Source organism: Sceloporus occidentalis, unplaced genomic scaffold (assembly GCF_023333645.1).
Source record: "Sceloporus occidentalis isolate IW3139 unplaced genomic scaffold, rSceOcc1.0.p SCAF_4, whole genome shotgun sequence".
Lineage (NCBI taxonomy): Eukaryota > Metazoa > Chordata > Lepidosauria > Squamata > Phrynosomatidae > Sceloporus > Sceloporus occidentalis.
This window is the reverse complement of record NW_028316984.1, coordinates 135294537-135311763: the sequence shown is the minus strand read 5'-3', so window position 1 is coordinate 135311763 and position 17227 is coordinate 135294537. Positions and strand designations below refer to the sequence as shown.

The 17227-nt window shown below is 39.5% G+C and overlaps 1 protein-coding gene across 48 annotated transcripts in view; it reads right to left on the bottom strand.

Moving 5' to 3' along the window:
• Nucleotides 1-17227, bottom strand: part of MADD (MAP kinase activating death domain) — a 156920-nt gene that overhangs the window by 107982 nt on the left and 31711 nt on the right. For 28 of the 48 annotated variants that reach the window (XM_089521626.1, XM_089521616.1, XM_089521601.1 and 25 more), the window contains exons 4-12: nt 15029-15332; nt 14276-14407; nt 13519-13632; nt 12450-12530; nt 10990-11046; nt 9271-9449; nt 7742-7977; nt 5993-6149; nt 3716-3819 (exon numbers count right to left, since the gene is read on the bottom strand). In XM_089521626.1, coding sequence (XP_089377752.1) covers nt 3716-3819; nt 5993-6149; nt 7742-7977; nt 9271-9449; nt 10990-11046; nt 12450-12530; nt 13519-13632; nt 14276-14407; nt 15029-15332 — 1364 coding nt within the window. The remainder of the gene's footprint in view (nt 1-3715; nt 3820-5992; nt 6150-7741; nt 7978-9270; nt 9450-10989; nt 11047-12449; nt 12531-13518; nt 13633-14275; nt 14408-15028; nt 15333-17227) is intronic. The other 20 variants (XM_089521648.1, XM_089521645.1, XM_089521642.1 and 17 more) reach the window with 1 other exon arrangement.

Here is a 17227-nt window from a genome sequence, read left to right as displayed (position 1 = left end):
GAAGTGTATTCACCCAGTTTCAGGGCATAACATTTGCACTATAGCTCATACCATTCAGCAGTGTGTCTCCTAACCTTCTGTATAACATTTTCGGGGGACTCAAGTCTACTTTTGGGGAGGAAAGGGATTCTCCTTTGGCTGTCCTGTTTCAAGAGCACAAATCAATATTCAGTCAGTTACACTGAAACCAAAAGTGGAAGGTTATACTGCAGTCTTGAAAGGTGGCCAGAAAATATGATAAATTAATGCATAAAATAAATAGAATGCTATAACTGTTTTTGCTACATGGTGCAACTATTAAATTAGTCTGATATCCATAGCTATATGAAGGCAATATACACTCTACTGTATAACCATAAACTCAGGCAATCTCTTTCTTTCAATCCAGTCTTCCATTCTTGAGCAAAGTGATTGAGAGGGCTGTTGCCTTCAGTTCCAAGTGGTCTTGGATGAAACCAATTATCCAGATCCATTTCAAACTGGCTTTAGGACAGGATATAGATTTCAGACTACCATGGTTGTCTTAGCTGATGATCTTCATCTAGGCATCAACAGGGGAAGTGTGACCCTGTTGGTGCTTTTAGACCTCTCAGCAGCCTTTGACACAATGGATCATAACATCCCTCTGGAACACCTAAGAGAGTTGGGAATTGGGGGCATAGCATTGCAATGGCTCTTTCCTCTCAGGCAGATTACAAAGGGTGATGCTCAGGGACAGATGCTGCTCAAAAAAGGAGCTAAAAGTTGGCATCCCTCAAGGCATTATCCTGTCCCCGATGCTATTCACTATACAGATGCACCATACGCAGCTTCCACTTTACGCGGACTGCAATTAAATGAATGGGGCACATGCCACTGCAAGCACAAGCCCAATTCAATACGATGTATTTGCCTTACGCGGGGGGTCCGGAATGGATACGCCGCGTAAGGAGAGGCTTCACTGTATATATGAAGACACTGGGAGAGATCATTCAGAGACATGGGACGGGGTGTTATCAGTACGCTGATGACACCCAGATATATTTCTCTCTTTTTTTAATTTTATTTTTTATTATTATAATAACAAATCCTAAAATCGTGATGGCGAACCTATGGCACGCGTGTCACGGGTGGTACGCGACACCATTTTGCAAGGCATGGGCAGCGAGGGAGAAGGCGGAAGAGGCATGCACATGCCCGATCCGCCTCCTTCCTGCCATTTTCGGGCCTACCACTGTCTTACAGAGACAGCAGGAAGCCAGAAAATGGCGCTCAGAAGGAGCCAGAGGTGCACACATCTAGCTCCTCCTCCCAGCCCTCTTCCCTCCTGGCTTCCCTTTCCTCGGTGCAAACGGGCCCCTTGCCTTCGGCTGCGCTTTCCTCCGCGGAGGAAAGGACCGAGGGGAACAGGCCTGAGATGCGTGCCCAGGCCCCTTCCCTTTGGCTGCCCTTTCCTTCACTCGAACGGGCCCCTTGGAGCCTGTTCGCACGGAGGAAGGGGCCTGGGACGCGTACCCAGTCCCCTTGCCTTCGGCTGCGCTTTCCTCCGTGGAGGAAAGGATCGAGGAGAAGGGGCCTGGGATGCATGCCCAGGCCCCTTCCCTTCGGCTGCCCTTTCCTTCGCTCAAACGGGCCCCTTGCAGCCCATTCGCGTGGAGGAAAGGGCCGAGGGGAAGGGGCCTGGGACGCGTGCCCGGGCCCCTTGCCTTCAGCTGTGCTTTCCTCCACGGAGGGAAGGGGCCTGGGACACGTACCCAGGCCCCTTGCCTTCGGCTGCCCTTTCCTTCACTCGAACGGGCCCCTTGCAGCCCGTTTGCGCGGAGGAAAGGACCGAGGAGAGGGTGGGCAGACACCTCCTCCTCCTCCTCCCCACGGGGCTTCCCCAGACCTGGGGTGTCCTTCAGAGGACAGCTGGAGGCCAAGGAAAGGGCAGGAGGAGCAGGCATGCACCTGTCACCCCTCTCCTAATTTCTAATTTATTTTAAAATCACTCCACTGGCTGCCTATTAGTTTCCGGGCGCAGTACAAGGTGTTGGTAATGATCTTTAAAGCCCTACATGGATTGGGTCCAACCTATCTACGGAATCGCCTCCTTCCATATAATCCACCCCGCAGACTCAGGTCCTCTGGGAAGAATTTACTACAACCTATAAAGATCAAGTTGGCTGCGGTTACCCAGAGGACCTTTTCTTCAACCATTCCCAGATTCTGGAATGGTCTGCAAGAGGAGATCTGCCATATTACCAGCTTGGACAGGTTTAAAATGGCTGTCAATATGGATCTCTTCCAGCAGGCCACCAATTGGATTGACCATCTCATTGAGTACTGTTTAGTCCCGTTTGCCCATCTCCAATTATTTTAATGAGATATTTTAACAGTTAAATGTGTTTAATTGATGTTTTAGGGGGGAGGGAGTAATTGGGATATTGTTGTTGTGTTGTATGGACTTTTTATTGTAAGCTGCCTTGATTATCTTCTGACAGAGAGGCAGGATAAAAATAAAGTTTTATTATTTTATATTATTATTATTATTATTATTATTATTATTATTATTATTTCATGGCAATTAAATCTGACTGGATCAAATGGGCCCAAGACCTAGGAAAGTCCATCAGCCTAGAGTCTTGGGGGAAAACCTGGAAAAGCACAAACAAATTTATCCTCTGTCAAACTTATAAAGAGAACTTCAAAAAAAATGATTTATCAATAGTATCTGTCCCCTTCCAAACTGAATGCAGTTTACAAAACGGGCAACACCAACTGTTGGGAATGTGACAAACCAGGTGCCTCCTTCTTCCACATTTGATAGAAATGTCAGGAAGCACAGAAGTATTGGGAAAATATCCATAATCTGATGATGGAAATCCTACAAATAAAACTTCCCAAGAGTGCATTATTATTCCTACTTAACATGACATGCACTGTAGAAGCCAAAATCAACAATGAACATTCACAGATCCTACTATATAGGATATCTACGGCACTGATTCTGTATGTTAAGTACTAGAAACAAAAACAGATTCCACCAACAGAAGAATGGATTATAAAATTAATAGAAACTATGAATATGGATGTCTTAACTGCAGCGATGAGACAGCAATCAACTACAAATGTGGAAGAAGAATGGAACTGCCTCTGATCATATGAAGGAAAAATAGGAACAAGACAGTTACATTGAAAGTTTTATAGTTTTGATATTGACTCTTTCCCCCAATTTTTCCCCTTTCATTTATAAGCTCAATCAAGATGAGATAAAAAGAGAAAGGTACAATACCATATTTTAAATTAAAGGTAAGTGTAAGGTAAAAATAACTTTGCTATAAAGCTCTATAAGGCATTAGAGCAAGATGGAAAGATAGAAACTATTGGCATTCTTAAATAAGAAATGGGCAAACTTCAGTTCTGTGAACCAAATTATCTAGGATGTTAATTTATAATAGATTAATAAGATCACCAAGCTAAGCCTCTAGAAATTAAATCATTCTGTCAAAACCCACAGGAAAATAGATGCTAGAGCATGGATGTAGGGATTTGAAAGAATGACTGATACTTGATTTGAATTTTACTTGATTTTTTGAATTTTAATGTTTGTTTTATGTTTTATGTTTCTTTTTGTATGTCAAGAGAGTGTAATGTCTTCTTGTATAATAAAATAATTATTAAAATAAAAATTTAAAAATCAGACTGGAAAACAGATCTGTAGAGCTAACAAAATAATTATCTCAAAGTTACTCACTTGGAGTGCCACCATTGATGTCACATTTCATCATTTCACTAACAAAGTCACCAAGGGATGAATATGATGAGCTGGAGTCATCGTAATCCACACTGTCACTGCCACTATTGCAAGAAAGGGAGAGGAGAGAGTTGGAAGTGTTTAAAAAAATTCAGTGTGTGTCTGTGAGAATATATGTATTTATGTATGTATATACACACACTTGCATACATACATATATTAGAAGAGAGAGAATAAAGGTAACAGACCAGCAATCAACAGAGAAGGAGCCAAGATGAATAATCCATATAATAAGACTATGGACTAATAATAATAATAATAATATTTATTTATATACTAAATCCAGTTTCTAGTCCCAACTGAAGATTAGTCAGGGTCTGAGGAGTTGAACTGGTTTCCCAGGAGGCTTTGGAGCATTGTATCCACTCAGTGCGCCCCTGATTTTTAAAACCTTTTTCTGAAATGTTTGGATGCAGTAAAGATGGCATTCTACCCCCCCCCCCCCTTCAGCATCACTATGTTCCTACCCCTGACCATTTTAGGCCAAGGAGAAGTCTTTTTTTTAAATTAGGAAGTCAACTGGAAGTTGTAGCATGTTTATTACAAAATTCTTTTAAGGAAAACGTGGGGGGGGCAACAATTAGGGAGTGCTGTGAACCCTGAGGTCCTCAAAAACAGCCTTGGGGAATCACATCCAGCCCCCAGGCTTGCCCTACTCCCCTAGCAGATCCATTGAGCTGAGTATTGAAAGATAAGTAATCATTTATGTAAATCAAATTGATTTATGGATTTGCTATATATTAGCAACTAGCAATTGGCTTTAGGCCTAAAGTTGTTTAGGTTTTATTAAATGAACAGCCACTCCTAAATTGTGGATTATCATCACCAACATGGTAGATTATTCCCTAATTATATGTTGAAAAATAATTTTGAAAAAGAAAGATATGGCTGGTTTTTACTATAACAGAAATATTATGATAGAATGCAAAGCGATCTTGTAGCACCTTTGAGACTAATCATGTGAAAAAAGTTATAGCCTATGTTTTCATAGACTTAGGTGTTAATAGACCAGCTTGAAGTGCTGGCGTGGGGGCATGGCGTTTTGACACCACACGCCTGGATGACAGTGTCATGCTGCGTCTTGCTGTGCACCCAACTGCATGGCAGGGAGCGTTACAGTGCCCCATTGGTGCAGCATTTAGATACACTGCACCAAGGGAGCACCAAAAAGCTGCCCCCACAGAAGAATGGGCACCTTTTAGCCAGTGCTAAAAGGAGCAGCATTTTGCCATTCTTTTTAGCAATGTGCCGGATCAGGGTTGCAGCGTACAGTTGCTGTGGTTCCGATCCGGCAAGGAAAGGGGCAGCAGGACACCGCTCCAAAAAGGTAGTCTGTTTTGTCCCACAGTCTACTTCCTCAGATGCTACAACCTCTTTCTCACTGTTAATCTCAAGGATGTTACAAGATCCCTTTGCTTACTGATATTCCAGAGTAACAAGGCTATGTCTCTGAATTTTACCATTATGAAAGAATGAAGATCATGGAAACTAGAGAAATCAGAGAGTAGCAAGTTGAAGCAGCAGGAACTAGCACTTACATCTTATGTCTTTAGCAATAAATAAACCCTCTTCTGTTCTTGCAAGCTTTTAAAAATAACTTATAAGGACTTTTAGATACACTGGTGCCTCGGGTTACGAAATTAATTCGTTCCGCCATTCCTTTCGTAACCCGAAAATTTCGTAACCCGAAAAATAATCCGTTAGCACTGGAAAGCCTATAGCTGCACTTTGCAGCATTTGAATTTCGCGCCGAAATGAATTTCGTAACCCGAAAAATATTTCGTAACCCGAAACAGTTTTTGCCAATCCAACTTTTTCGTATCCCGGAAATTTCGTAACCCGATCATTTCGTATCCCGAGGCACCAGTGTATAGAGTTTATGTTCTGGACAGCAGTATTATTATTATTATTATGCTTTATTTATATAGTGTTGTAGATTTACACAGCACTGTACATACAAACAATAAAATACATAAAAATAAACCTGCCCATGGTGAACATTCTAAGAAATAATAATATAATACATATAAATAATACATAACAATACAGGAAGGGGTTCAATAAAATAAGGCAGGCAACAAATTAAAAACGTCAAATAACAAATAATCATCACGCAATGCCTGGGAATGCTTCCCTGAACAGAAATTTACAAACTTAATAAAACTAATTCCAAGAGCCACTGGAGACCAGCTGCACAAAGTTAAAGTTCTCACTGACCTATCATCAGTAGGATCTGAATCTGTTTCTCTCTCTACTGTAACACTGAGTGCTTCAGCCAACTGAGAATTGCTGTCATAGACACGGTAATGTATTGGCTGCAGTTGGTGAGCATACCACTTTGGCTTATCACCAATCAGAGCTGGGTCAAACATATCTGTATATAAAAGATGAAAAGATTAGATGTAAATTGTTTACGTAACACAATTCCTAAAATCAAAATTATTAAAATGGAGTATCATATGCTAGAAAATTACCTTTTCAAAGGCAGACAAAGCACAAAAGGACAAATAATTCAGACTCTTTGGAAATATCTTTTGTTTTAGGGTTTTCAGATTCACAAGTTGGGTATACTCCTGGATACAATCTTAAGAATTGGAGGCCCAACTCTCTGCTGTGGCCAGGAGTGCTTTTGTGCATTTAAAGCTAGTGTGCCAACTGCATCCATTCCTGGAGATGCCTAATGTAGCCAGAATATGGCAGCCAGGTTAATCACTGGATCATCTAGAAGCGATCATATAACACCAATATTAAAGTCACTCCAATGACTACCTATTAGTTTACGGGCACAGTACAAGGTGTTGGTTATTACCTTTAAAGCCCTACATGGCTTGGGCCCAACTTATTTAAAGGATCGCCTACTTCCATACAATCTGCCCCATGCTCTCAGGTCCTCTGGGAGGAACTTACTGCATCCTATAAAGACCAGATTGACTGTGACCTCCCAGAGGGCTTTTTCTGCAACTGCTCCCAGCCTGTGGAATGGCCTGCTGGACGAGATCCATCAAATTACCAATCTAGATAGCTTCATGAAAGCTGTTAAAATGGATCTCTTCCAGCAGGCTTTCCCAGAATAAATTACTCGGCCATGTAGCGACCCTCCACATATATCTGATGACTTTGCCCACCATTATTGTTTTAATTGTTCATGTTATTTTAACCTTAAACTGTTTAATTCTTTTTTTGGGGGGGGATATTTTGTATATATGGTGTATTCTTTTAACATTGTAAGCCACTTTGATTGTTTTTACAATAAGCGGGGTAGAAATAAAAGTTGTATTATTATTATTATTATTATTATTATTATTGTTTCCCCTGTGGATTACTGTAATGTGCTCTATGTAGAGATGTCTGTGAAGTATTCGAAAACTTCAGCTGGTACAAAGATGTTAAGTGGGCCTGGTTACATGGAACATACAACACTGTTTCAACAGTTCCACTGGCTGCCAGTCTGTTTCCAAGCATATACAGCTTAGGTGCAGGCTCTCTGACGGATGGTTATCTCCTCTTACGAGCACTGCTTTGGACACTGAGATCCACAAGAGGCCTTCTTTCAGTCCCAAAACCTTCACAGGTATGACTGCTGAGAACACAAGATAGGCTCAGTGGCTACCCCTAGACTTTGAAATTCCCTCCCTAGTTAAAATGCCCCCCTCCTTGTCGCCTTCTATCAGCAGATGAAGACCTTTTTATTCAGACAGGCTTTTAAGGAAAGGACCGTGAGAGAGTGCTGTATTGTTTTAAGTTATATTTCTTAATTATTTTTAATATATCTTTAAAGTGTATGTTTTAAATTATTTTAATATGGTTATAATTTAATTATTTTTAATGTTGACTTTTTTGTAAGTTTTTAATTAAACTGAAATCATTTTAATTTAACTCGCCTTATGTCCCAGTCTTGAGGAGAAATGATGATGACAATTCTACATTAGTCAAGAGGAGGAGGAGAAACACAAGGACAAGACTTACTGTTGTGAATTCTTTGGAAAGCATAATTAGTGGGGTTGAGTGACCATTCCCCAAAGTATTCCACTGCCTGGGTCTTGGATAATTTTTCTGCAAAGGCAGTCTGTTTTGGTCGTGAGGCCAAGAAAGAATTGGCCTGAAATGCCACCACTGGCCGGGGAAAGAGTCGAAGTGTACGGGTATGCATCTGGAATCCCTGTAGAACATTTGGTGAATTGAAGAATCTCACCATGGCAACCCTAAAAGAGGAAAGACTGGCAATAATGCTAACAATTCCATGAAAATCTAAAGGATACACTATATTCTCCTATCATGAAAAATGGAACTGCAGGTGTACCTCTAGTGCAGAAAAAATATAGGCGGAAGTTCACCACTGCACCCTCACTGCAGCTAAATCAATTCCAGTACCAAAGTAATCACATGAATACACTGTAGAAACCAAATGACACTTTGCACCCTGTTGTGCTGGGATGAGTATGTCACTAACTTGTTCAAGAAAAGAACTGTGGCTTACATTTTAATTTCTTTTGCAACAACACTAATATACAAATAACCCATTCAGAGCCTAGAATACAAAGATGATCCTGATCCCAACCCACCTTTAAATGACTCAATTTTGCACTAGTCATCAAATATTTCTGCCAATATCTAGATTCATGAGATCGCTGTATATCAAAGCAGGAGACAGTATAGAAACAGCCCCTATGTGTGTATTCATTTCATCTTCCAATGATGTGCAACACTGGTTGCAGAAATAGTGTGAAAGGCTTATGGTAAAATCATAGGGGTGGTGTCTAGTTCACATTTGTACTTCTTGAGAAATTCAGTGTTCTCTACCCAAGTATGAGGCCTGTGGCTTCATAAGATGCAGAAATTCTGGATTGCCAGAAGAATTATTTTACTGCTGCAAAGTAGTAAAGTCTAAGTAAAATCCTTTGTCTAAGTCCCCACATGACCAAGAGAGGCAAGGCTTCTGCCTACATTGAGAACCCTCCAACTGAACAATTTCTATACAAAATTTCAGCCTGTGACGCCAACAACATCACTTTTCTTCCTCTTGTATGATTTTTTAAAACAGCTTTTGCCCGACAAAGAAGCAAGCAGAGCTTCAAAAGCTTGTATTATGTGTTTTTTGCATTTTGACTGTCCAATAAAGGTATAACCCCTTTGCGGATTTTGGATTTTGTTTTATTTTGCTGTATGACCTGCACAACTACCCCCAATACTAGTACAAGTTCATGAAATGCAATATTTTATTGGTTTTTTTTTTTATCTGAAGGTAACACAGGAACATGCAAACCTGCCTCAGACTACTGGCCTATTGATCTAGCCCCATATTGCTACTCTGACTGGCAGTAGCTCTCCAGGGTTTCAGGTAAGTTTCCCCCCCCACTAACTCTGCTTGGAGACTTCAAAGACTGAATCCAGAATGCTCTGCATGTAAAACATATGTTCTAACTTTTACTGCATGACAGAACAAAAGATTTCCCATGTACTGGAAAATTTAACAACAGTCTACTGCCTAGACTTACCTTGTGGCCACATCCACTGAATCTACATCATTGCCATAGATCAGGGGGTTGAATTCTGTAGAAGGTGTGGACTGCAGGTCATTCTGAGGTTTTCCACTAAGTAGTGGGATCTCCTGACTTTCATGAAACTTTTCTAGGTTAAAGATGGGCTGGGTATTCAAACTCATACTGGCCAAAGCCTAAAGAACAACAGTGCACAAGCATAATTAACAACAGCGGCATTCACAATACTGCCTGTCCCTATGGGCAAACCTAAACCAAGCACAATGTTTCCGTTTACTGGAATGAACAGGAAACTATTCCAGTTCTTACATGTTGCTAAGAACAAAAAATTAATGTGTTGTCTACCCTTTCTTTCATACAATTTCCCACCATTCCCCATAAACAGTTAAGTGATCAAGGTAAATAATACATAAATTTAGTTAAGATACATCCAAAATAATATTAACAAGATCATTCCAAAGCAGATCAGAAACACTTTTGCATTGTTCAACTAGCCTTTTGGAACAGTTACAGCAAAAGAGAAAGAGCATCTTATTATCATTTGACAAAGAAGATCTGGTGTGTTATATGGTTAAATCTGTTGTACTAGAAATTTTGAAAATGCTCAAGGACAAGGAGTCTTGGGGGAGGGGGGGAGGAGAATGGTTGATCTAGGACATATTTTAGTATCTCTTTAAATATATAACGAATTAACAAAAGGAAGGAAACTGTATCCTTTTATGAATTCAACTGTATAAACAGAGGATGAATAAAATATGTCAATCATATTTTAATATATTAAAATGTGGGACACCAATCCTACTACACATTAGCCATTTTGAGAACAGAACTGAGGACTATTTCTTTGGTATTAGTTGGTAAAATGAATAAGAGGGGATGCTCCTTCAGGCACTTCTTGAAACACACATTCTCAAGCATTTGGGGACAAGCCGCATATCGGATGGGGTAAACATCAGTTCACTATGAATCCCAAGATGCTAGTTTTGACCTTTAAATTTTTCACAGCTTGGGACTCTGATACCTTGCATACTTACAAAACTGTACATCAGAACACTACATTCTTCCACTTAGATACTTCCTAGAGTGCTCACGCCACCCTCGAAAGAAAGCAGTTTTCCAGTCATCTTTCTCATAGAAGTACGCCTAATCAACTTTATTATATTTTAGGTTCAAAGTACTTATTCTCACAGGCAATGTAACGATTTTGTTTCTTTTTAGCACCAGTAGATGTACAAATTTTCCACTCTGCTGAGTTATGATGTTTAATGTCACAGTTTATTATTATTAGTATCATCTTGGATCCTAAATGGTATTGAAGAGCACCCCAAGGTAACATTTATGAAGGCAATATAGAAACACCTTGAGTAAAAATAAATCCATTTATTTAGCCAGGGAAGCCCACATTCCTAGGACAGTGCACTGTTTCAACAGTTACGTCTACTCTGGTCAGAACAGACATTTAAAAGCTCAAGTTTTAGTTCTATGGATTACAGTTACTCTCACTAGACTAATCTTTTATCATCCTTAACTTCTTTAGGCTTATAGACCTTCCACAAATTTCGTTTTCCATCTTTTGTGATCCTCCTCTATCGCTTTAGGGTCTCCTACTCTTGTCTTTCATTATATTTCCGATAAATTTCCATAAACCAGTCAATCAAGTCAGGTTAAAAATAACCCAATGGAGATTTGAGGGAGAAGAGAGTAAAATAAAGACACCTTTTTGTCAGGCGTGAGCAGCTGTTGCTGAGTGATTGCAGTCATGCTAACCAGACACTGGAGGCAAGATGGAAGATCACATGACAACACCAGAGGACAATCAGAGCCAAGACGAACACATGACCACAGGGAGACAGATGGAGAAAAAACTATTACTACTAATACCACAGATGAAAAAAAAAAAGAAATAAAAAGGGATCATAAATAAGCACAGTTTGGCCAGACAACTTTACTTCCACACATCTGTTTGCAAACATGTTCTTTTTAAAAAAAAATCTAAGCTGCGACTACTCTGAAAGGACAGTAAATCTGCCATAAATATTGTATCTAGTATATAGGGAAACCTAATGCTGTTACCAAGATTTCTCAGTACCATTACTGCTTTGCCAAATAACAAACACTTTTCTGATCTTGCTAATTTTCTTCTGGATTTAGTCTGTTAGGTGAAAGGAATAATGCAATTTGGTCAATTCTGTTCACATCATTCAGATGTGTGGGTGTTTTGCTGAATAGCCCATTAAACTGTGGAGAGAGAAAAGCAAACAGATTCTGAATGAGCAACTGTCTATTTAACTGTAGGGTCAATAGCTGCTCACTACCACAGTTTACTCAAGGAATCACTGTTAAATATATAGCTCTGCTGTTCTATGGGAGACAGAAACAGCAGCTCTTATATTATTACCATAACACTTTACCTTTAAATACTGCATGCAGCATGCAAAGAAGAGGAGGAGAGGGCAGAAATAGAGAACAGAAATAAAGACATAAAACCTATTCTGACAGAATGAACCAACTTGACCCCAAACAATAAATAGCACCTTAAGACCAGAAAGGGGAGGAAGGGAGATGTGGGCCTCTTCAGCAGCAATATGAATTGAGAATGGATAAAATTATGATCAGTAGGGAAACTATTCAAGTGAAAATCCAGAGATTCTAACAGGTACACCATGTGTCAGGATGTAGACAGAAAATGAGCTCTGTAAAGATATTAAAATCAAAATAACTATTTAAAATATAGTAATAAACCATTTTATACTGTGTCCAATGATCTGAACTCTCTGAATGACCTGATATATCAGGGTTGCAGCTTACTATATTTTGATATTTATTTCTTTTTAAAAAAAAAACCTAAGGTTGAATAAGGATGTGGTAAACCACAGCTTAAAATAGTGTGGAGCATAACTAGTGACATAACGGAAAACTGTACAAAAATAGCAATTTGTAGTAATTTCACAGTTTCATGACTACATCAAAATGTTAATGTTAATAATTCTATGTAAGGCTTCAAGCAGTTGCAAGGAGATTAAACGTAGTATCCAAAAACATGATTCACAACAGCTAGCTCAGACATAATACTAAACAGTAGTTTAATATTTCTAGAATGAACCGTGGCTAGCCTTGGCCTATTTAAATTATTAGCTCTAAAACTCCTAACCGTACACTCTGGAATACTCACATACCTGTTTCAGGTGTTTTTTCAATTCTAAAGCTTCAGGTTCTGGCAAAACAGGCAGTAACTCAGCATTTGTAGGAACAATAACCTGAAATTAATTTTTTAAAATTAAATTTCATGTACAAAATCCTTAGGACTTCGACTTCATGGAAACAAGCTTAGACAAGAACAGAGGATGTAGGACTGTACAGAATCTAATTTTCTTTCTGACTGCCTACAGATGATTGACTAGATGAAGAGGCATAGGGTGCCTATGTCTGTAGTAAAGCACTCTCACCAAGTCACCAAGAAGGCTTCTGGTATTCCCCACCTTCCAGAGGTTGGGAGTGGGGAGTGGGTTTGAAGAGACAAAAGACACCCATGTCTGTTCAACCCCACTACTCCCCTGCACTAAACAGCTTTCACCAAGTCACCACTTCCAAGTGTCTGAAAGATTACTCAATGCCATGTGATCTTGGAAAAAAGACCCACCCCTCTGCTCCCTCTGCTGCAGCAGAGAAGCCCAAAAAGAGCCACTGAAGAGAGGGGGGGCATTGCTTCCTTCAGGCTCTCACAGCACAGATCAAGCTCTTGAGCTCTCAGAGCTAAGACCATTATGAGAGAACATGGAAGAAGCACTCACACCCTTTGCTTTTCCTGTTGCAGCAGAGAAGTCCCAAAAATGCAGAGGGTGTTTATTGCTTCCTTCAGGCTCTCCTGGCACAGATTAATCTCCCAGACTCTCGAGGTTTAGTCTGTGCTGAGAGAGCTTGGAAGAAGCACCTGCCCCCTCTGCTCTCCCCACCACAGCAGGGAAGCCCAAAAAGAACTGCCGCCACAACCATTTTTGGGGCAGGTATTACAAAAGGCCAGAAGCAGTGTCGCAACAGTTTGCATGGCAGGGGGTTGGACTGGATGGCCCTTGTGGTCTCTTCCAACTCTATGATTCTATGATTCTATGAGGTATATTTTGACCCATGTATACACTGACCCATGTATGTTGACCTACATTTTGGGGTTGATTTTTTGGGGATAGTTTTCTAAACATGAATATATATGGTATATTTACCACTGTCCTATAAACTGGAGTTACCTACCTTATTGGTGTCCAGATCAACTAGCCATACATCATCTGGCATTTTAAAGTCTAGTTTGTAAAGGAAGAAGCTGGCTGGGACTCCAATGATATAAGGTGTTGGGGCCAGAAGTAGCTAGAATGGACAGAAAACATTACTATGAGGAGAATTTTCAGCCATTTAGCTTTATGCCTAAAATAAAATCACTAAATGCAAACTATTAGAGAGAGAATGAAACAAGAAGTGAGAAAAATGGAGAGCTGGGGCTGTTTCACACCACCACCATCATCATTATTGTTGCTGTTGTTATTGTTGTTTTATTTCTTAACCAACTCTCCCTGTGAACTGAGGCAAGGAACAACAACAAATAACACAACATATAACATCAGTCAAAAGAGTATATAAAACCAATATATATTAAAATCCATCAATAAATACTTTTAAAACCATATTTTAAAAATAATCTGAATAAGCTAGAAGTCCCTCAGAGACTGAACTTTAGTGTTGATTTAAATTTAGATAGCATCTCGAGTTTATAGGTGCAAACTATGGAAACCTGACATTTGTAGCTTGATTAGGTACCAGAGCTGTCTGGCAGATAATGCTAAACTACAAATCCCAGGATTCCACAGGATGGAGCCATGGCAGTTAAAGCTGAAATTGTACAATATAATGTAAAAAAGCCATTGGACAAGGAAATGGGAAAATTCAAATGTTTGTCTAGAAAAGGCTTCAATAAAGGCATGGGTGCTCTCCCTTCACTGAAGAATCGGCATACCTGTTCTGCAGAAGCCATGCAGGTAGGAAGGAGTGGGATCACTGGGAACATATACTCCAGTGGGTATATCATCGCCACGAATGCCATCACAGACATAGAGAGAGCGTTATAGTCCCGGGATTGCAGTACTACCTACAACCAGGAAAAGTATAAGAACAATTACATCTCTATTTTCTCTTGACATAATAACATATATGTTCTGATTTAATATGCATTGCGTTGCAGTGCTACTACAATTCTCACTAATCCAATACTATTTCCTAATGAAATAAAACTTTATGAAAAACCCTGAAGATCCTTCTTGCATCTGTTATAACAACAGGAAATTCTTCATTGTGACAAATATACACTCTACCAACATTCTTGTATAAACTAAGATCTTATGTGCTTTTAGCATGGTGCAAATATACATCACCGCAGCAGTACATCATATTGTACAATAGGTGTTATGAGCTCCCACAGTGCAAAATGGTTGATTAGTTCCTTACCCACTAAAAAAAGGGAGGGTGCACACATGCATGCACACACATCTGTGTATGTTTGTAGAATGACTGACTGTACTAAAGACCACACTTACATTACCTCTTAGAAAGTTCAGCAATTTGCACAACTATTTTTATGGTAGTATTGTACAGTGTCTCAACAGGATTCCAGATAGCAATTTGTTACATTCTATTTTAAATGTTGTGAAGTGGACAATGCATCCTGATCTGCTCAAATGCCTACATTTACACTGAACCATTTACCTCTTACCTTGTGTTCTAAGAGAATGCAAGACAGCACCTGCAAACAAGCATCCACACCTAATAGCTCCAAGGGCAGATGCAAAGGGAAGTCCACCAAAGAAAAGCGGGAGGGGTCAGGGAGGGCAAATGTTAAGGCTGGCTGCAATTCGTGTGGTAAGACTTCCACATCCACACGCTTCTGACCAGCAACAGGCACAGGTGAACGAAGCAGTCGATAAATCCAGGCTTCAATTTCACGCAAATCATGTAGCAATGCACTGGATTTCTCCTCTACAAGAAGGGAACCTGTGAATATCCGCCACATTGTATCCCTGCATAAAAACAAAACAAAAAACATTTTGTAGTTTTTCTGACACTGTAGTATATTTCTCCCTGGAGGATTGAGGCGGGTTACAATAAAAAATAAAACATAGTAAAATAATAACACAATCCCTAACCCACAATTTAAAATGCAACAGCATAAAAATCAGTTATTAAAATCGCATTAAAAATTACAATAAAATTTAATCCCCATTACAATGAGGTGATTTAAGGGAGAGTCAAGGAGGCACAGTTGTGGGACAGTGGAGAGGGCCCATGTATTAGTCTGGGAATGCCTGCCGGAAGAGATCCGTCTTGATGGCTATGAAAGAACTAGACAAGATCCTAAAGTGAAAAGTCATAATGCTGAATACTAAAGTTAGGATTGTCCAAACCACTGTACTCCCAATTTCCACATATGGATATGAGAGATGGTTATTAAAGAAATCAGATAGAAAGAAAATCAACTCATTTGAGCTGTGGTGCTGAGGAAAAGTGCTAAATTTACCATGGACAGAGGAAAAGACAAATAAATGAGACCTAGAAGAGGTCAAGCCTGAACTCTCCCTGGAAGCCAAGATGACTAAATGGAGGCTATCATACTTTGGCCACATCATGAGAAGGAATAACTCATCAGAAAAGACAATAATACTAGGAAAAGTGCAAAGGCAGTAGAAAAAGAGGAAAACCACAGGCCATATGGTTAGACTCAATCGGGGGGGGGGGGGGGCGGGGGGCAGGACTGTACTTCCAGAAAGAACATGCTGTCACCAAGAACTACAACTGACATTAATGAGGGGACTAACAGCACTGTCAAGAGAGTGGCTCCTAGGAAGCCAAATGTTTTGACCAGGACGCATTTCCAGATTTAGTTGAGAGGAAGGTGTGTCCAGGGAGAACTTTACAAGTGCAGATAACTAAAAAAACTAGGAAATTTTTTGAGGCCAGTTATGAAAAATATTTGGAAAAAGATAGTGGAAGTTTTGAAATGATGGAGTGGTCAAATGATGTCTTTCTCAAGTTTGCACCACCACTATAAAAATCATTGTTCTTCCAACTTCTTCATATTTACTTTAGGTACTCCATCTTGAGCTCTCAGACAGGACACTCAAAAGTTGGCAGAAGTTAGGAGACTTTATTTTTAATAACCACAAACCCAGAATGGCTAAGACTATAAGATATAGGTCATCTTTCTCTTAGATACAGGTCATCTTTAAGAGGCAGATGGGAGATTACTCTTTTAATGACCTATTATGAAGCTTATCAGTTGCACCACTTATTTACTTTGAGAAATAAAAACAACTCAGCAATAGATAAATTTGTGAAAAAGAAGTTACTTAAATCTGTAAAATGCTTTTATTCAATTCTAAAAAATAGCATTTAGAGTGCAAACACAGAAAAAAGACTCTGATGATAAGTATTTCACTACTAATCCCATTACGTTGTCATTTAGAATTTCACATAGAAGAAAAACAATTTAACATAAAACTTTTTGATAGAGTAGGATTAAATAAATTATCGAATTTTCATACTGATGTCCAACCACTTTCATGGGATCGGTGGAAGAATCAACTAAAGGGTTTAAGTATAAATTGGCTTACATGGTATCAGGCAGCCACGTATTAAAATTCAGGTTTTGTGGGAGCTTACTCCATTTGAAATGATGTTAGATAAGATGGATTCCTATACTAAGGGATTTTTCTCCCATATATAATATTCTGATTAATTTTGATATGGGTCCTTTAGATGGCCTCAGAAGAGCATGGGAAACTGAATGGGATAGCTGCCTAGATAAGGAAAAATGGGGTCATATGTTGAACAATGTTCCTTTCAAAAGTGCTTCTAGTTCAGTAAGAGAAAATTCATTAAATATTTTGCACAAATTGTATTTAACTCTGGTGTGATG